The 20,884-nt window shown below is 45.3% G+C and overlaps 2 protein-coding genes across 2 annotated transcripts in view; both read left to right on the forward strand.

Annotated features, from left to right (window-relative positions):
• The window catches only part of POLR3A (RNA polymerase III subunit A), a 61,817-nt gene extending 59,513 nt beyond the window's left edge, over positions 1-2,304 (forward strand). Inside the window, exon 31 of the mRNA XM_070946420.1 lies at positions 1,762-2,304. Within this exon, the coding sequence (XP_070802521.1) occupies positions 1,762-1,910 (149 nt within the window). The 3' untranslated portion in view covers positions 1,911-2,304. The remainder of the gene's footprint in view (positions 1-1,761) is intronic.
• A 16,829-nt stretch (positions 2,305-19,133) lies between these two features.
• The window catches only part of DLG5 (discs large MAGUK scaffold protein 5), a 145,485-nt gene continuing 143,734 nt past the window's right edge, over positions 19,134-20,884 (forward strand). The window contains exon 1 of the mRNA XM_070946450.1: positions 19,134-20,826. Coding sequence (XP_070802551.1) covers positions 20,460-20,826 — 367 coding nt within the window. The 5' untranslated portion in view covers positions 19,134-20,459. The remainder of the gene's footprint in view (positions 20,827-20,884) is intronic.

Consider the following 20,884-nt stretch of genomic DNA (forward strand, 5'->3'; position numbering starts at 1 on the left):
TGTCGCCCAGCCATAAAAGTTTCTATAAATCAGTTCATGTAAAATCAATTGAAGTCCTCGGGTATAGTGAAAAAATATAGAATGGAAGGCCTTTTCTGCTCAGTCCCCCTGCTCCCCCTCCCCCCAAATATATTAAGTCCATTCTCTTGACTTTTCAAATGTGGTACAATAAATTAATGAGTTTTTTAAAAAGGGAAAAAAGTCTATACAGTGGTACCTCGGTACTCTTTGTTAATTAGTTCTGGGAGGCTCAATAAGAGTACCAAACAGTACCCGAAAGGAATAATGTAGTGAGTCATTGTAGTGAGTCATGTAGTCATGTAGTGAAGCAGCCGACGTCAACAAATTGAGGAGAAACATCCTAACAGTGAAGACAATTAACCAGTGGAACAACTTTCCTTCAGACGTTGTGGGTGCTTCATCACTGGAGGTTTTTAAGAAGAGGCTGGACAGTCACGTGTCGGAAATGGTATAGGATCTCCCGCTTGAGCAGGGGGCTGGACTAGAAGACCTCCAAGGTCCCTTCCAATTCCTATTCCATATTCTATTCCATTCTATTCTTATTCCATAGTCTATTCTATTCCTATTCTATTCTAGTCTGCATTCTGTTCTGTTCTGTTCTGTTCTGTTCTGTTCTTATTCCATAGTCTATTCTATTCTCTTGTATTTTGCATTTTATTCTATTCAATTGTATTCTGCATTCTATTCTATTCCTATTTCTAAATTCTAGCTTGTCCATTGAGTACCAAAGAAACAATGAGTACCGGGCCAAAATTTTCACGTCAAAATGTGTTGAGTACCAAATTCAATGACTTTCAAAGCAAACTGGTACCACCACTGTATGTGGATTTATTGATATTATAAGAGGGTTTGTCAAAATTTATTTTTCTGGCAGGGGTTACGAGTTTGAGGCACAGCCCTTAATTAACCCCCACCCCTCCAAAATCTAATTCAGAATAATTATGTTAATCAAAACTGGTGAAGATCTCTCCCACGCTTCTTGTGCATCCTGTACCAATCAGGAAACATCAGTAGGCTGAAACCTTCGTATATTCCTGTGTCTGAACATTACATTCTTGATAGCACATTGAAAACATCTGAATTAGGGTTAATACAGAATAGATCTGGAAGGGACCTCGGAGGTCTTGTAGTCCACCCCCCCGCTTGAGCAGGAGACCCTATACCATTCCAGACAAATGGTTGTCCAGTCTCTTCTTAAAAGCCTCCAGTGATGAGGCACTCACAACAAGGCAAACTGTTCCACTGGTTAATTGTTCTCACCGTCAGGACTTTCTCCTTAATTCCAGGTTGCTTCTCTCCTTGGTTAGTTTCCATCCATTGTTTCTTGTCCTGCCTTCTGGTGCTTTTGGAAAATAAGTTGACCCCTTCTTCTTTGTGGCAGCCCCTCCAATACTGGAACCCTGCTATCCTGTCACCCACTAGTCCTTCTTTTCTCTAGACTAGCCATACCCAAAACGGGCTCCCAAGATTCCAAAATGCAGTTTGTGACACTCCTCTAATGCCTACTTAACAATTTGTTGATAGCAGAAGTTGATTTACAGATAAATCACAACATTGAATTAGGATGCACGTGGTTTCTTAAAGCAGCCGTGTTTCATCCCATTAGGGTTTTTTTTTTTTATGTCACCCTGTGTGAGTTGGGCAGCTGGGTCAATCTGTTTAAGAAATAAAGAAATAAACGTAGAAAAGCTGGGGGAAGTGTGAAACATTTTCTTCTTTTCTTTTCTTGATGTCCTGCAGGTGTTTCTGAATGCATTATTATGGGTATCCCAATGAACATCGGAACGGGACTGTTCAAGCTGCTGCATAAAGCTGATAAGGAAGCTGTCCCACCAAGGCGGCCTTTAATTTTTGATAACCCAGATTTCCATATCTCCCTTCCATCCTAGCAGCAGCACCAAAGAATAACTTGAGTGTGTTTGTGTGTGTATGTGTGTGTATTAACTGAAATGTAAATTGGTTTGTGTTTTTCAAACAGGGTGTTGGATGGATGGATGGATGGATGGATGGATGGATGGATGGATGGATGTAAGGAACATGCAACCCAATCAGCCACTGAAACAGAAAGGTGGACTTGTAGGGCTTATGCTGTAAATAGGTTATAAGCAAATGTCTATTTAAGAGTCAAAGTAAGGAGGTAACCTGCATGAGCCTGAATCCAGACACAAGTATATTTGTGCTTTTTTCCCCCTCACCCTTCCAAAAAATGTAAAAAGTTTTATGGACTTTGACATCTAGGATTCTAATGCTGTGGATGTGATTAAAGAGACTTTTTTTTTTCCACACGATGAAATGGAGGGAGTGGTGAATTTTACTGGGTGGTAAACCTTTTATATCCATTTATAATTATCATGAAGTGACATACTAGAACAGGGGTGTCAAACTCGATTCCATTGAGGGTTGCATCAGGGTTGTGTTTGATCTTGGGGGGGGCGATCCTTCGCTGTTTCCAGGGTGGCCCCACTTGCCAGATCTAAGCACCCTGCAGGCCAAATCCGGCCCCCGGGCCTTGAATTTGATCCCCTTGTATTAGAAGATCGTACACCGACACAGATACACATACAGCACCTATGACAAGGGAAAATAACCTAAAAATTAATAATAACTGTGATAATTAGAAACGGAGAAAGACTTGGGAAAATTATAAACAGAACAACGTCCCAAATTTTGACTACACTGCTCTGCTGCTTCCTTCCTTGCTTTCGTCAGCATTCGAATTAATTCATTTTTTTAAGCAATGTATACCATGATTTCATTGCCGCAAATCCTATACACATTTTTTCTCAGTATTGTATAAGTACCTTAACCAATTCCTATACCTGGGGGGAAAACCCCCCCCACAAAATTCTTAATATTTTGGTGGATTCCAAATGTTAGGGATATAGGCACAAGAATATTACAAGCAAATCCTTTATTATAGCCCCAGATCAGGGTTATGTACAGCTGATAAAATACAATTAAAGAAATTACTGAAAGGGATCACATGATCCCAGGGACACTGCAACCGTCACAAGTACATGCCAGTTGCCAAGCTTCTTAATTTTGAAAACGTGACCATAGAGATGCTACAACAGTCCTAAGTCTGAAAAACCGTCGCAAGTCACTTTTTTCTGCGCGGTTGTAACTTTGAACGGTCACAAAGTGAATCATTGTAAGTCAAGGGCTACCTGTACATCCTTAACGTGTGTTTAGTTAAAGCAACTACAGTGTCCCAGAGCTGCCATAAGTAATATCAGTGTTGTGACCCAGGCCCAAGTAGGTATTATCAGACGCAATCAGTTCGAAACAAACAGACTATTAGAACAGCTGAGAATTAACTCATTCTCAGTGTAGTCCAAAGTAAATTAAAACAAATTCTTCATAACATAAATTCTTCAGTCTAATCACCAACCTTGGTATAATTAGGCAAACTGCCAAAGGCTTTTCTTGGCAAAAGCAGAAGACGCCGATAAGAAATAAATGTAGCAAGACAAGAAACAAATCTAACAACGTTGTTTTCCGACAAAGAGCCCAAGAGCCGTTGCTGGCCTTTTAAGCCTTATGGGAGGGGCCAATTATCTCTTGGCCTTACTCCCGAGTCGTCCTCTTTACTTTAGCTGCTCTTGCCTTCTGGCAGCTCTTCTCATGTGTGCACTAGGAACAGGCTCCTCCTGTTCCTCTGTCTCTCTGCTGTCAGTCTCTGGAGGCTCCGGAGTCCACGCATCACTCCCAGATGGCCCTGGCCCCATCTCTGCCTCCGATGCAGAGCCCTCGTCTGGGCCTTCCCCAGCCTCCAGGACTGGCCCATGTTCTTCCTCAGCCATATTGCTGTCCGACTCTGCTGCCAGCTCCGCAGGCTGCTGACGGACCACAATAATCAGCTCTGTCAGTTTCCTACAACTAGTTGTAAACAGAGGTGGTATTCAGCCGGTTCGTACCAGTTCAGGTGAACTGGTAGTGGCGACTGCAGGTGGGCCCTCCCCCCAGCCCGCCCCGGCGTAATGCCATTCTATTTAGCTACATTTCGAGGCCAGGGGAATGCGCAGAAGGCGCGAGAGAGAGCAAAGCACATGTGCAAAAGGTGCATGTGTGAAGCGAGGGTGCGTGTGCGCGGCGAACCAATGGTAAGAATATTGGAAACCCACCACTGGTGGTAAGGTAGGGCGTTTGTGGCTAAGCAGCCACGATTTGTGGCCTTCAACAGACTCTGGTCCCAATAAATTAAATAACAATAGTTTTTAAGTCCAGATGAATCCAACTGGAAAAAAAGAATTGCCAAAAGTTTTAAAACCGTTTCTTCAGAATGGAGATTTTTCCAATGTAGCAAAATCAAAAGGGATTATATTATTTATTCAATAGGGTTTAATTGTAATGATCCCATATTGCACACTTTTCCTGGGAATGGATCAAAATTATATTCATGACTTTTTTAAAAAAAATCGCACTGTTTTTAGACACACAACAGAGATGTACCAGTATATTCCACCACTCGCCCCCTATGCAGCTATCAAAACTCCAAATTTGTAGCTAATTCACCGAGCCTAATACTGATTTTTAATTGACTTGAAAAGATCCAAAGTTACTTTTATACCAATGCTTTAAAAAGGTAAAGATAAAGGTTCCCCTCGTACATATCTCCATTTCAAAGTCGAAGAGCCAGCACTGTCCGAAGATGTCTCTGTAACCATGTGGCCGGCATGACTAAACACCAAAGGCGCATGGAACACTTACCTTCCCACCAAAGGTGGTCTCTATTTTTCTATTTGCATTTTTTACGTGCTTTCGAACTGTTAGGTTGGCAGAAGCTGGGACAAGTAACGGGAGCTCACCCCGTTACGCGGCACTAGGGATTCGAACCGCTGAACTGCCGACCTTTCAATCGACAAGCTCAGTGTCTTAGCCACTGAGCCACACCACGTCCCTACCAATGCTTTAGCTTCCTATAAAAGCAGGGGTATGGATTAAATCATGGGCTATAAGTAGAAAGATCTCAAAATAAAGGGCAGAGGCAAGCAAGCTTTAGAAGTGTCAGGGACTCAATAATGGTTTTTTTTATCACAAAAATCTCTCTTTTTTTTTTAAGAGACTAGAATAATCTAAATGCGATTGTCCAGAATCTTATCTTGGTAATCCTTCTATTAAACCATTGAGGAAATCCATATAATTAAAGTATAATGGAGATAAGGGTTAGGGACCAAGCTGTGCAAGTTTCAAAAAGACACAATCCTTAAGTCAGAAGTGTTTCAACTGTTTGCCATGCTGCCAGTTTCTTCTTTTACATTAGGGTCCTTCAACCTTCTGGACATTAGTGGACATTCTCATAAAATTGTGCAGTTTTGTAGATCTGTGGAAGACTTCAAAAATTCTTCAGCCAGGAAGATTTGGTCACTGCAGGATTTTGTCTCTGAATGGTACCTGAGGAAACGCAAGGAAAAATTAATTCATTTTCTCTATGTGACATGATGATAATGATGATGATTTTTTTTGAAGGAGTGAAGATTCTGAAAACTTTCAGGGTTTGCTGATTTTCTGCACCAACTTGCTTCCTGAACATAGACGAGCTGCTAGTATTTGTCTTGCAAATCTGCAAAAGGAAATTGTTCCTTCGCTTGTGTTAGTGGTACCCAGACTGAACAAAAATGCGGTTAGCAACCAGCTACTCTGTTCTGGCCTGTGTTACCAAAATCTTTTGATCCTCTGCACAATTGACTAGTATCATTCTTGCTTGTATAATACAGGAATAGAATAGAATAACAGAGTTGGAGGTCTACTAGTCCAACCCCCTGCTTAGGCAGGAAACCCTACACCACTTCAAAAAATGGTTATCCAACATCATTTTAAAAACTTCCAGCATTCACAACTTCTGGAGGCAAGTCGTTCCACTGATTAATTGTTCTCACTGTCAGGAAATTTCTCCTTAGTTCTAGGTTGCTTCTCTCCTTGATTAGTTTCCACCCATTACTTCTTGTCCTACCCTCAGGTGCTTTGGAGAATAGCTTGACTCTCTGCTTTGTGGCAGCCCCTAAGATATTGGAACACTTGGTATCATGTCTCCCCTAGTCCTTCATTAAACTAGACATGCCCAGTTCCTGCAACCGTTCTTCATATGTTTTAGCCTCCAGTCCCATAATCATCTTGGTTGCTCTTGTCTGCCCTCTTTCTAGAGTCTCAACATCTTTTTTACATCATGGTGACCAAAACTGAATGCAGTATTCCAAGTGTGGCCTTATCAAGGCATTATAAAGCGGTATTAGCACTTCACGTGATGGGCCTGATATTTCCATCTACACTTTTTCTTGCTGATCTGCCCGTTATATTTAGCATCTCTTTCCCAATCCTTATTCTTCAAAATGAACTTTTCCACCTTCTGACTCCCAAGATTGCTCTCATGCAAAGAGACAATAATTCCCCACAGCACTTACAATAAACAGAGCATGCCGGGACTGAGTTTAATTCAGCTGTACACTGAATTCAATCCCTTTAGGACAATCTGTCCCTGAGCTTGAGGGAGGAGGGGACCATTGCATCGTGAGCTGGGATATGGCAGCCATCACCGTGATGACCTTGGACATTTGAGTAGAGGCAGCCTCCTGCGGTGAGGAAATGAGAAGTGGCCTTTGTTCTAACATTTCTGGATCCCCGGGATACTGTAGGTTGGAAAAAGGGAGGTGGGAGGGGAGGTTTAATAAGACAAATTGGCTAAGCCACCTGAGATTTGCTGGTGGGACCACCACAAAATGGTGGCTTTGCAATCCACCTTTTGCAGCCTTGGGGGGGATGATGGCCAGTCGAGAGAAAAGAAGGACTAGGGGGTGACATGACAGTAGTATTCCAGTATTTGAGGGGCTGCCACAAAGAAGAGGGCGGTCAACTTATTTTCCAAAGCACCAGAAGGCAAGACAAGCAGCAATGGATGGAAACATAATACAGTTTATAAGATGGGGGTGATTTACAGTATTTAATACAGTATTTATTCAGGTGCAGTAGAGTTTTGCATGTTTTGTGTCATTTTTCATGTTTTGTGACGTTTTTCATGTTTCATGCATCCAGTTTTGGTCCCCACATTACAAATAAAAAGATGTTGAGGCTTTGGGAAAAGTGCAAAGAAGAGCAACAAAGATGATTAAAAGGCTGGAGAAAAACATATGAAGAATGGCTGAATTGGGTATGTTTAGTCTAGAGAAAAGGACTAGGGGGTGACATGATAGCAGAATTCCAATATCTCAGGGGCTGCCACAAAGAAGAGGGTGTCAATTTATTTTCCAAAGCACCAGAGGGCAAGACAAGAAACAATGGATGGAAAATATTCAAGGAGAGAAGCAACCTGGAATTAAAGAGAAACTTTCTAACAGTGAGGACAATTAACAGTGAGGAACAGCTTGTCGCCAGAAGTTGTGGGTGCTTCATCACTGGAGCTTTTTAAGAGACTGGACAGCACCTATCCAAAATGGTATAGGGTCTCCTGCTTGAGCAGTGGGTTGGACTAAAAGACCTCCAAGGTCCCTTCCAGCTCTACTCTGATTGATTGGATAGGAAGAAAGAGTTTCTGGGATTTGGTATGTGGGGTTGTTTCCTTGTTTATTTTATTCATTGTTGTTTGATTTTGAGCATGTTGCTGCTCACTCCAGTCCCTCAGGCAAAAGCTGGATCAGGCATTAAGGAAAAGATAAGCAGAACTGCTGGTAGATTATTTTGAATGTATTAGCATGACTTTTGGGCCTTGGTTCAAATTAATCTCTCGTCCCCAAGGTGTTGCCTGCATCGTCTTGCCAACCGTCTTTGCAAGCAACCGTCTCTGCAAGATTTGAATTACATTTTTTTCTTGCTTCTCAGATGACTTTCACACTTAAATCATGTCAGCTTACTGCTCTGTGCCAAAGTATCTCTGGAAGAGGAGCAACGGCTAATCCTTTCTCTAATTCTGCTCATATTTATTTGCATAGCAGTTGCCCTGAAGTTATGTATTATTATTATTATTTTGACGGCGCAAGTAATTTATCATCAAATGAAATGGCACTTTCCCAGAGAATTCTGAGGGTGAAAAAAAGAAGAAGAAATCTCTACTTGACCTTTTCTGTGATGGTCCTACAGCAGACACCAAAATCTGTCCTAAAATGAGGGATTTTTTTTGGCTAGGGCATCAGTTTCTAGTGGCTTTTGTGGGTAGCAAAGTCTAGAGCTGTGATGGTGAACCTCTGGCACATGTGCCAGAGGTGACATGTAGAACCCTCTCTGTGGGCACACAACCATCGCCAACTGCTCTTCATAAGCGCCGGCCAGCTGGTCTTCGAAAATGGCCCTAAAAATGGCAAAAAAACCAGGCTGTTTTTCCGGCCATTTTTGGCCCTAAAAACGGCCTCAAAATGGCCCCAAAAACAGCCTGAAAAAGGCCTGTTTTGGGCCATTTTTCAGGCCGTTCTAAGGCCATTTTTTGGGCTGTTTTCAGGCTGAAAACAGCAAAAAAAATGGCCCCAAAAACGGCCTGAAAAAGTCCTGTTTTTGGCCATTTTTCAGGCCATTCTCAGGCCATTTTTCAGGCCATTTTCAGGCTGTTTTTTCAGGCTGAAAACAGCTGAAAACTGGCCCCAAAAACAGCCTGAAAAAGGCCTGTTTTTGGCCATTTTTCAGGCCATTCTCAGGCCATTTTTCAGGCCATTTTCAGGCTGTTTTTTCAGGCTGAAAACAGCTGAAAACTGGCCCCAAAAACGGCCTGAAAAAGTCCTGTTTTTGGCCATTTTTCAGGCCATTCTCAGGCCATTTTTCAGGCCATTTTCAGGCTGTTTTTTCAGGCTGAAAACAGCTGAAAACTGGCCCCAAAAACGGCCTGTAAAAGGCCTGTTTTTGGCCGTTTTTCAGGCCATTTTTTCAGGCCATTTTCAGCCCGAAAAATGGCCAAAAAACAGGCATGTGCGCGCCAGCCAGCTGGTCTTCAGTTTCTGGTGCTCTGGCACGCGCACATGCATGTGCATGCACGCGTGTTCCGGTTTAGACACACGATGCCGAAAAGGTTCCCCATCACTGGTCTAGAGTGAGATATGACATGATCCATCGGAAGCAATTCTTGCAGTTTTAAAATTGGGATGAGTACTGTAGAAATTTTCTCAGCTGTGGTTAATATCTACAGTCAATATACTGAACTAAATCAGCAAAATCCAAACCTTTGCACACTGTGGTCATTCCTAAAATGGAAGTAGCTTTTTTCTTTCCTTGCAAAGTCGTATAATAACACAGATAATATTTTCCAAAACAAATACCAGGCTTTTTAAGTTCTTTAATCAGTTATATAATAAACTTGCATAACATTTATATGTTAGCTGTATAGAACACTGGGCCATTTTTTTTATGATTTTATCAAAGGTTTTAAAACAAAAAACAAAAACTACAAACTAATACGGAGTAAGGAAGAACAGGAAACTAAACTAAAGAAAAACAGGAAAGTAAAAGTACAAGAAAGGGGGAAAAGATGCACTAGAACATTTCAAGGAAAAACCCAGGTGGTTGTTTTTTTTTATATGACCATTTACATAATAATTACATAAGTTATTTATGTAAGAGACACGAGATCATTTCAAGGTAGAGTATGGAGGAGGGCGAGACAGCTATCTTGAATTTAAAATTAAGAGCTATAGTACCGGGGTTTTCAAATGTTTTCAGACTGGAAACTCTGGTTCAGTTGTTCCCCTTGATAATTTTCTACGAAAAGAAAAAGAAAAAAAAAGAAAAAACTTAGGACAGGTGTCCTAACTTAGGTGCTGTAAATTTATCAGGAAAGATAAAGGATGTCACAAAAACATACCTGCCTGCCAATGGAAATCCATGCTACATCAATCGGAATCAGAATAAAGATGGAAGGGACCTTGGAGGTCTTCTAGTCCAGCCCCCTGCTCAAGCAGAGACCCTATACCGTTTAAGACAAGTGGCTGTCCAATCTCTTCTTAAAAACCTCCAGTGATGAAGCACCTACAACTTCTGGTGGCAAGCTGTTCCACTGGTTAATTGTCCTCACTGTTAGAAAGCTTCTCCTTAATTCCAGGTTGCTTCTTTCCTTGAATAGTTTCCATCCATTATTTCTTGTCTTGCCCTCTGGTGCTTTGGAAAATAAATTGACACCCTCTTCTTTGTGGCAGCCCTTCAAATACTGGAATCCTGCTATCATGTCACCCCCACTCCTTTTCTCTAGACTTGTTGTTGTTAGTTGCGAAGTCGTATCCGACCCATCACGACCTCATGGACAACGTTCCTCCAGGCCTTCCTTCCTCTACCATCCTCTGGAGTCCATTGAAGCTCACAGCAACTACTTCAGTGACTCCATCCAGCCCCCTCATTCTCTGCAGTCCCCTTCTTCTTTTGCCCTCAATCTTTCCTAGCATTAGGCTCTTCTCCAGTGAGTCCTTCCTTCTCATTAGGTGACCAAAGTATTTGAGCTTCATCTTCAGGATCTGGCCTTCTAAAGAGCAGTCAGGGTTGATCTCCTCTAGGACTTACCGGTTTGATTGCTTTGCAGTCCAAGTGATCGCAGGAGTCTTCTCCAGCACCAGAGTTCAAAGGCCTCCATTCTTTGACACTTTGCCATGCATTGCAACTGGGAAAACCATAGCCTTGACTCTAGGCACTTTTGTTGGCAGGGTGATGTCTCTGCTTTTTAATATGCTGTCTAGATTTGCCACAGCTTTCCTCCCCAGGAGCAAGCGTCTTTTAATTTCTTGGCTGCAGTCCCCATCTGCGGTGATCTTGGGGCCCAGGAAAATAAAATCTGTCACTACCTCCATTTCTTCCCCATCTATTTGCCAGGAATTGAGAGGGCCGGATGCCATGATTCTCTAGATTAAACATACCCAATTCAACCATTCTTCATATGTTTGCCTCCAGCCTTTTAATCATCTTCGTTGCTCTTCTTTGCACTTTTTCCAAAGCCTCAACATCTTTTTTTTTTTTTTTTGTAAGGTGGTGACCAAAACTGGATGCACGAAACATGAAAAACTATAACAAAACATGAAAAACTGTACTGCACCTGAATATATACTGACACCGAAATACTGTAAATCATCCCCATCTTGCAACTGTATTATAAAAACTCAAGTTTGTTTTCGGGTTAATCCAAGCACACGCAAGTTGTTTGGGCCCAGAAAGGGCTCCCTTCCACCATCTTTAATTTCAAATTCTCAGTTACAGTTCTGGCATCTCCTGATACAAACCAGGTTCAAACTTTGAAGGTTCATCCTTGTTTGGAAGAATTTCTGCTTGCGGGGATATGCACCAGGAGTGGAGGGGTGTTTCTTTTATTTATTTATTTATTATTTTATTTGTCAAACATATATAAGGTAACAGATATAAGTATAAAAATGATTATGAACATAGGAAATAAATACAAATAAATGGGGACAGTAGGCATTTTGGTGCACTTATGCAAGCCCCCTTTACGGACCCCTTAGGAATGGGGTGAGGTCAACAGTAGACAGTCTAAGGTTAAAGTTTTGGGGATGTAACCACAGAGTCGGGTAGTGCATTCCAGGCATTGACCACTCTGTTGCTGAAGTTACATTCTCTGCAACCGAGCTTGGAGCGGTTTACCTTGAGTTTGTATCTATTATTTGCTCGTGTATTGTTGTGGTTGAAGCTGAAGTAGTCATTGACAGGTAGGACGCTGTAGCAGATAATTTTGTGTACTGCGCTTAGGTCAGACCGAAGGCGGCGTAGTTCTAAGTTATCTCAGCCCAAAATTTCAAGCCTGGTGGCATAAGGAATTCTGTTGTAGTAGAGGAGATGGAGGTGACATCTCACTCCCCCCCCCCTTTTTAAATCAGAGAGTAACCAGTGTTAACTTTTTTTTTTTTGACAAACCTCCATTCCCTGTTAATCACCTCTGTTAGCTTCCAAGTTGAATTTTATGCCCCATTTTCTACATCCATCCTTTCACAGTGTTTTTCCTCCCTTCCTTTTACTCCTACCTTCAGTCAGGCTGGAAAAAGCAATAGCCTTCATACTTTTGTATATACCTGCTTAGTAGGGCTTTCGCCCCCTCCCCCCCAAGCGGTGTTCTTTTTTATACAAAGTCAGCTTATTGCCCCCACAATCCGGGTCCTCATTTTACCTACCTCGGAAGGATGGAAGGCTGAGTCAACCTTGAGCCTGGTGAGATTTGAACTCGCAGTAATTGCAGGCTGCTGGCAGCTAAGTGCTACCTTAACAGCACTTTAGTCCACTGCTCCACCAAGGCTCCTATTACAGGCTGACTCTACCCACTGCCAACAGTTCAATCCTGACCGGCTCAAGGTTGACGCAGCCTTCCAAGGTTGGTAAAATGAGGACCCTGATTGTTGGGGGCAATGTGCTGACCCTATAAACCGCTTAGAGAGGGCTGTAAAGCAGTGTGAAGCGGTATATAAGTCTTAAGTGCTATTGCTATTGATTCAACCTTCCATTCTTCTGAGGTTGGTAAACTGAGGACCCAGATTGTTGGGGGCAAGAGGCTGAGTCTGTAAAGCTCTTAGGGCTGTAAAGCACTGTGAAGCGGTATATAAGTGCTATTGCTATTGCTAGTGAAGGAATAGCTGGCAGGCACTGTGGCCAAAGCACATTCCTCCTTTGACTCCCTGCATGGCCCTAAATCCAGACAGGAGATGAGGAAAAAGACAGAAGGGGCTCTTTCACATCATGTAACTTAAGGGAAGTGGTGTGCATTTCATGGATCTGACTAGAAGTCAGGCAATGTCATTATCAATCTGCATCTATCTGTTAGGTCTTCAAAATATAAGCTTGAAATGCCTTCGGCTTCCACAGATGCAGCTAAAACAGGAAACGGCTTCCAGTCACAGTTGAGGCCATCATGGAAACAGGACAGGGCAGTCTATGTGGCACATGATAGAAGTCATTCAAAGACCATTTGAGGGCAGGGGAAACTGAGAGCAATGAATTCAGGCGTGAATTGTTGTTTCTATGTTCAGCGTTGTCGGGGTTCTATGCCCAACGTAGGCCGCCTTCAGCAGCCTAATGGTGAAGACACTCGCCTCCCACTCGGAAGGTTGAGAGTTTAATCCTAGGTAGCGGGGGAGGTTTTTTTCCTAGGGCACAAAGAAAAAATATCTGCTGTGAACTCCGCGTAGGCATCAGGAAAGGCATCCGGCCAGTAAACTCTCAGCTCCCTCCAGTCATCCTGATTCTACCCTGAATTAAGGGGTCACAGAGTTGTAAAGAGGGTGTAATGTGGGCCACCTTCAGTCCAGCTAGACTTGTCCCTGAATGAATGCCCCTAATATAGAAGTAAGATCACTGGGTTGGGTGTAATTCAATGCAGCAACATGTAACGAAGTAGCAATTATGGCTGCAAGTGGCATTAATTGGGTAGCAGAAATGTGAGTGAAATCCTGCATAAATAATTGGATTTATTGATATCAAGAATACGAGCAAATGTTGTAAGTGTGAACAGCAGTTAGACAGTAAAAGAAGGTTGCTCTTCATATGAGCGGGGATGGCACCATTTCCAGCAGATGGCAATGCTTTATTCCCATGTTCAGGGTGTTGTCTTTTACTGAATATCTGAATATCTCTCCTTTTTCCTTCATTAATACTTAACCAATCTTCTCATAGAGCTGCAGGAGACATTTCCTTCCCTTGCCGGTATTAGCAAATTGTTGCAGTTAAAGGTGAGCAAAAGTTGTGAAGTTTCCACAAGCATGGAAGCCATGAAAATGTTGGGGAGTGGGGGAAGAAAGAGACAAGAGACACTGAAATATATCTAAAGCACATACCCCACTTTGGCTGGTCATGAAAAAGCAAAGGATCATTAGATCTGCCAGAGCATAAATTAGGAAATCTCCAGGAAATCTCAAGAGTTGAGAATGGGGAGTTAATTTCCTAGGGAGAAAAAAAGATTTCCATACTGTTGCCAAGAAAATGATATGGACGTGTTCTTAAATCATCAAAAGATAAGCTCAACTGTTCAAATGGATGTTACAAAGTTCCGTCTAGTTCAGGGGTCTCCAACCTTGGCAACTTTAAGCCTGGAGGACTTCAACTCACAGAATTCCCCAGCCAGCAAAGCTTTGGGGTCTAATTAAAATTGTCTAATTAACATTGTCTTCTTATCTGACATTGGATGGTCATCAAAAGCTAAGCTGGACTGGACCTGGATAATATTTGAATGGGGGCCTGCCAGAAGACATTCCAGAGACACTGACTAAATGAGAAGTCTAAAGAAGTCTAGAAATAGGTAGTGGCAAACCATTTCCATACTACATGTATGTTCCTTTTTTCATTTACATTTTAGCATCCTTTAAAAATATAAATAAACGGGACTTCCAGTAAAGGTATATAGCAAACTGTGGGCAGCTCAGTGAAAGTAGAGTTGATGGCAAAGACGAAGGAACTGGTAAATAGCAATAGCCCTTAGACTTATATACCACTTCACAGTGCTTTACAGCCCTCTCTAAGCGGTTTACAGAGTCAGCCTTTTGCCCCCAACAATCTGGGTCCTCATTTTACCGATCTCAGAAGGATGGAAGGCTGAGTCAATAGCAATAGTGTTAAGAATTATATACTGCTTGATAGTGCTTTTACAGCCCTCTCTAAGCAGTTTACAGTCAGCATATTGTCCCCAACAATCTGGCTCCTCATTTTACCGACCTCGGAAAGATGGAAGGATGAGTCAACCTTGAGCCGGTGAGACTCGAACTGCAGTCAGCATAAGTAACCTGCAGTACCGCATTCTAACCGCACCACCACGGCTCCAGGTTTTTTTGGAATTCTCCAGATAAGGAGAGGATGTGAGATTGCCCACATGTGCTCTGGGTGACTGCTCCTCACGAGGAGATCACAGGGCAGCCATCTTCCACAGATTTGAATACTGGATGATGTCAGGATTCGCCTTGTTTCTGACAACCATGGTGGAGTTTTTTTTAATCTTTCTAATCATTCTGGATGGCAATATATAAACAGGGTGGGGTTTTTTTCTTCCTTTGATTCTGTAACATTTAAAAGAAAATATTGCAGGGTCCAATCTGGGTCAGTCACCGGGAGCAAAGGTTTAGCCTTCCGAGTTTTCGGACTCGTGCTGGAGCTCATCCTGAGGGAATTTCTCTCTCATCGTTTTGGGGTGTCCAAAAGCTCGGAAGACAAAATCTCTGGTCCCGGTGACCGACCCAGATTGGATTCTGCGACATTATCCTGGGACATGTATATTTGTCTTCATTTATTATTTTTTTTAAAAAATTGTCCAAATTCTTTCCTTCCCCTGGATAACAATTTTCCAGAAGCATTGGGAAATTATCTCCCCTTTGTGCATGATTTTGGATTTTTGGCTCTTTTCTTTTGGAAATTTCGGTTTCTATGCCTCTTGCCACTCACTGTGGCATGGTCAGCGTGAACACTCAGACACCCTATATAAATACAGTGTTTTCCCCAAAATAAGACCCTGTCTATTTTTTGAACCCCAAAATAAGCGCTTGGCTTTATGTTCAGGGAGGTCTTATTATTTTGGGACACGTGGAGCAAGATGGGATTCCTTTTGCCATCTTACCTGATTTCCAGCTCTGCGTTGAAATATTTTCGGGGAGGGCTTATATTCGGGGGAGGCTTATTTTAGCGTATGCGCTCAAAAGCCTGATTGGGCTTATTATCAGGGATGTATTATTTTCGGGGAAACAGGGTAAGTTAAAGCAGGTCATTATGACCAGGTATTTTCAAGCAACTGTCAAGACATGGCCAATCAAATAAATTCCTGTTCTGACTCCGAGTGACAAAAAGTTGATGTTTCTCATTTTCCACCAAGCCTTAAGATATGGTCGCGTTGAAGGCATCTTAAGAACATTTAAATTCATCACCAGGACTCCAGAATAATTATTGTCACGGGTCCAAGATGGTATAGAGCAGTGTTGGCGAACCTTTTCAGCACCGAGTACCGAAATGCGTGGTAACACCGGAAACCGGAAGAGCAGCTGCCTGGCGCGCATGCTGTTGTTAAGTGAATCACTGAAGTTGTTAAGTGAATCTGGCTTCCCCCATTGACTTTGCCTGTCAGAAGGTCGCAAAAGGAGACCCCAGGACACTGCAACCGTCATAAATATGAGTCAGTTGCCAACTGTCTCAATTTTGATCACAAGGATTGTTGGAATGGTCACAGATGTGAAAAATTGTCACTTTTTTTCAGTGCCGCTTTAACTTTGGATGGTCGCTAAATGAAATGTTGTAAGTTGAGGACTACCTACACTGTACTGTCCTTAATTTATTATATTTTAACGTTTTCTTATATTATTAAGTTTTATCTTATTCCATTTATTTTGACATGCTTCTTTGATTTGGACCAGCGGTATAGTGATTCTGAATTAGTACTTCTATAGGTTACTTAGACTAAGATAATTCCCCCATGATCTATTTATTGCAATTTCTAAAGTCTTCCCACCATCACTGTGCCAAAATATCAGTACAGGTATTTCTTAACTCACAACAGTACATTTAGTGACCGTTCCAAGTTACAACGGCACTGAAAAAAGTGACTTATGACCATTTTTCATGCTTACAACCTTTGTAGTAGCCTCACAGTCACGTGATTTACATTAGGATGCTTGACCGCTGGCTCATATTTAGGCTGCAGTGTCCCAGAGTTACGTGATCCCGTTTTGCGACGTTCTGACAAGCAAAGTCAATCGGGAAGCCAGATTCACACACGGTACTAATTTAAGAACTGCAGCGATTCACCGAACAAAAGGTGGCAAGGAAAGCCGTAAAATGGGCCAAAACGTAACCAATTTCTCACTTAGCAACATCCATCATGGGCTCAATTGCGGTCGTAAGTCAAGGACTACCTGTAAGAGGTACTTTGGCTTTGGGCACAACCCCCAAACATCTGGAACATCTCTTGAACACTATCGGATAGTGACAACTTCACAAGTCAGTTGCAAAAGGCAGCTTTGCTCAGTGGGTATGGTTTATGTAAAACAAAGACCGGGAATTGGCTCTTGTGGTTGCAATGACCATCTATCACACCCACAACCTGTGTGAACCATTAAGGTAAAGGTAAATGTTTCCTTCGCACATACGTGCTAGTTGTTCCCGACTCTAGAGGGCGGTGCTCATCTCCGTTTGAAAGCCGAAGAGCCAGTGCTGTCTGAAGACGTCTCCGTGGTCATGTGGCCGGCATGATTAAACGGCAAAGGCGCACAGAATGCTGTTATCTCCCCAGCAAAGGTGGACCCTATTTTTCTACTTGCATTGTTTATGTGCTCTTGAACTGCTAGGTTGGCAGAAGCTGGTTCAAGTAATGGGAGCTCACTCCATTACATGGCACTAGGGATTCGAACCGCTGAACTACCAACCTTTTGATCGACAAGCTCAGCGCCTTAGCCACTGAGTCCCTGTGTGAACCATTAGCATGATCCTTAATCTGGCTCACTCCTTGTCCAAAGAATAGGTAGGGAGCCCGCAACTCCCTTGATGCAAGGAGGTATCTAGCTAACTCTGTGGGTTGATGAGTTGCCCAAACCCTAGGAAAACTGTTGCTGACTCAACCTCACCTGCAGTTGATGCAATCGAGAAGCCAAGCCAAGTACAAACCCTCAATCTGGGGACTGATTCTTCTGGCCAGATCCAGCAGGGAGGTGGTTCACCCCAGAAAGGCAAGAATCAACGGATGGAAACTAATCAAAGGAGAGAAGCAACCTGGAATTAAGGGGAAATTTCCTAACAGTGAAGACAATTAACCAGTGGAACAACTTGCCTCCAGAAATCATGGGTGCTCCATCACTGGAGGCTTTTAAGAAGAGACTGGACAACACTTGTGTGGAATGATATATAGTCCTTTCCAGCTTGATCGGTAAGAACAACAGATCAACAAAGTTGGAAGGGACCTTGGAGGTCTTCTAGTCTGACCCCCTGCTCAAGCAGGAGACCCTATTCAATTCCAGACAAGTGGCTGTCCAGTCTCTTCTTGAAAACCTTTACAGTTTAGCAGCCCAGCAGGGTGGGGGAGGGGGAAACTGGCTATCCCCTCGTGTGGCCCGGTTCTGACTGCATCATAGCTTGGTAGTGGGCTCTGGGCCCGGGGTTGGAGATCCCTGGTGTAGGGTCTCCTGCTTGAGAGGGGGTTGGCCTAGAAGACCTCCAAGCTCCCTTCCCACTCTTATTCTTCTGTTCCCCAAGGTGCTTTTTTTTTCTTCAAGAGACAACTGGACTTTCTGGTTTTTCTTTGAAGACGTTTCGCTTCTCAATCAAAGAAGCTTCTTTAGCTCTTCAATTCGCGGAGAGCTTTCTGACAGTGAGAACAATCAACCCGTGGAACAGAAGCTGCCTTCGGAAGTTGTGGGAGCTTCATCACTTCAGACTTTCAAGAAAAGATTGGGCTGCCATTTGTCAGAAATGGTGTAGGGCCGTGATAGCGAATCTATGGCATGCGTGCCAGAGGTGGCATGGAGCGCCCTCTCTGTGGGCACGCAAGCTGTCGCACCAGCTCAGCCACGCATGCGCGTGCACCTCCTGCCGGCCGTCGTGTCTCTGTCGTGCATGTGGGGTGCATGCAGGGGACGCACACGCAAGCATGGTGGCGGGGCACATATGGGGGCCGTGTATGCACGAGGGGCGGGCTGCATGGGGTAGGCCGCGTGCACATGCAGGGGGCACGTGCATGCGCAGGGGGGTGGGGCCTACACACACATTGCATTTTGGGGGGTTTAGGTACACAGATGCATTTGTGTGCGAACCCGCTTTGGGCACTCGGTCCGGAAAAGGTTAACCATCACTGATATAGGGTCTTCCTCCTTGGGGGGGGGGGGGTTGGACTAGATGACCAATAAGGTCCCTTCCAACTCTGTTAATCTGTTTAAAGCTCCCCTCCAAGTCCCAACCAGGCCCGACCCTGCTTAGCTTCATAAGAGCCCAGCTTCGGGTCAGAGGAGATGCCGATTCTGCCAAAGCACCAGCGGCCCGGCTGGGAATGGGGAAAAAAAAGGCGGGCGCTTGCAACGAAAGTTAACGCAAGGCGAGCCAAGGCTGGGAGCTGCAGCCGCCTTCCCCCTCGCCTCGCCCGGCTGCTCTTCCAAGCGCTAGGCGGGGGCCGAAGAGGGAGGGAGGGCGGGCAGGCAGGCGAGGCGGGCCGCCCGCCCCGGTCTCCTCTCCGCCGCGCAATCGGGGACGGGGGGGGGGAGGCGGCCCCAGGCAGCCAGGCGGGGATAAGGCAGTTCCTGCAGCCCAAGCGCAACGGCGGCAGCAGCGGCCCCCGCCCGAACCCCAGTGCAGCAAAGATGGCTGCGTTCGCCAGGCAACGCCGGAGCTGCTGACCCTCAGGCCCGGCCGGGAGGAGCGCCCACCGCCCGCCCAGAAAGAGAGAGAGAGAGAGTGGGAGAGAGAGAACGAGAGAGACGGAGGGATGCAGCTGGCCGCCTTCGGCCCACCGCGGAGCCCCGCCGGCCGTTGAAAGGAAAAGAAAGAAAGAAAAAATAAAACCAACGGCGGCGGCGGCGGCGGCAACTCCCGGGATAGCCGAAGGCTTCCCTCAGCGAAAGGGGGTCGGGGGCCTTCTCGGGAGGCGAATGGAAGCCCCCGCCGGGCTTCTCCCGCTGAGCCGCCCTGCGCGGCCCGGCAGCTAGGCGGCCCCGGGAGCAACAGTTGCCAAGCTCGCGGCGTAACTTTGTAGCGAGTCGGAGGAGGAAATCCGCCCTGAGGAGAAGGCATTGAAGGAAGGAAGGAAGGAAGGAGGGAAGGAAGGCCGGCCCCTTGCTTTCCCCTCGCTGCCTTCCCTGCCTTGGCTCTGGCCGGGCGCGGGTGGGCGAGGGCCGCGTGGGAGCCCCGCGCGGCGCCCATTGTCTGAGGGGCGAAAAGTTGCGGAGCTCCCTGGGCGGGTAGGAGGGGCCTCCTCCTCCTTCTCCTCCCTCCATCGGAGGAAGGAAGGCAGGAAAGGAAAGAAGGAAGGAAGGAAAGAAAGAAAAAGAAAGAAAGAAAGGACAGAGGAAGGGAGGAAAGAAAGGAAAGGAAGACCAGAGATAGGGAGGGAAGGCGGAAGGAAAAAAAGGAGGGAGAAAAAAGGGAAAGAAAGGAGGGAAAGAAAGAAAGGACAGAAGGAGGGAGGGAGGAAAAAAAGAAAAGCAAGGAGGGAAGAAGGAAAGAAGGAAGGAAGGAAAGAGGACAGAAGGAGGGAGGGAGGGAGGAAACAAGGAAAGAAAGAAGGGAAGGAGGAAGGAAAAGAAAGGAGGAGGGAGGGAGGAAGGAAGCAAAGTAGGAAGGAAAGAAAGTGAGAGAGGAAGGAAGGAAGGAAGGAAGGAAGGAAGGAAGGAAGGAAGGAAGGAAGGAAGGAAAAGAAACGAAGCGGGGCCGCCGTTCGCCAGAACAGCAGCTGCAGCCGCCCTCCAGCATCTCCTCCTCCTCCTCGCCGCCGCCGCCGCCGCCGCCATCGCGGGCCGGGGAGTTGCGGAGCTTCGGGCCGGGGAGACTCACGCAGGGCCCCGGCGGTTGCGGCGGCGGCGGCTGCGGCTGCCATGGAGCCCAAGCACAAAGAGCTGCTGGCCCAGTGTCAGCAGAGCCTGGCGCAGGCCATGACCGAGGTGGAGCAGGTGATCGAGCTGCTGGAGGCGGCGGCCGTGCTCAGCCCCCGCGACTTGCACCAGCTGCGGGAGGCCGGCCTGAGGACGGCCGCCGGGGGAGAAGGCGAGGAAGGCGGCGGCGGTGGATCTAGCGAGCCGATCCCGGCCAGCGTGGGCAAGGCCGAGCTGCTGCTCCAGCTGCTGCTAGCCAAGGAGCGGGATCACTTCCAGGACTTGCGGGTGGCGCTGGAGAAGACCCAGCCTCACCTGCTCTCCATCCTCTACCTGAACACCCAGGAGGTGCAGCCGGGAGAGTCGGCAGGTGAGTCGGAGGTGACCCCCCCAACCAGGTGTAGGCTTACCTGGTGGGAAGAAGGGGG

This window comes from Pituophis catenifer, unplaced genomic scaffold (genome assembly GCF_029215685.1).
Source record: "Pituophis catenifer annectens isolate HBS135680 unplaced genomic scaffold, rPitCat1.0.hap2 SCAF_6, whole genome shotgun sequence".
In the NCBI taxonomy this organism is placed as follows: domain Eukaryota; kingdom Metazoa; phylum Chordata; class Lepidosauria; order Squamata; family Colubridae; genus Pituophis; species Pituophis catenifer.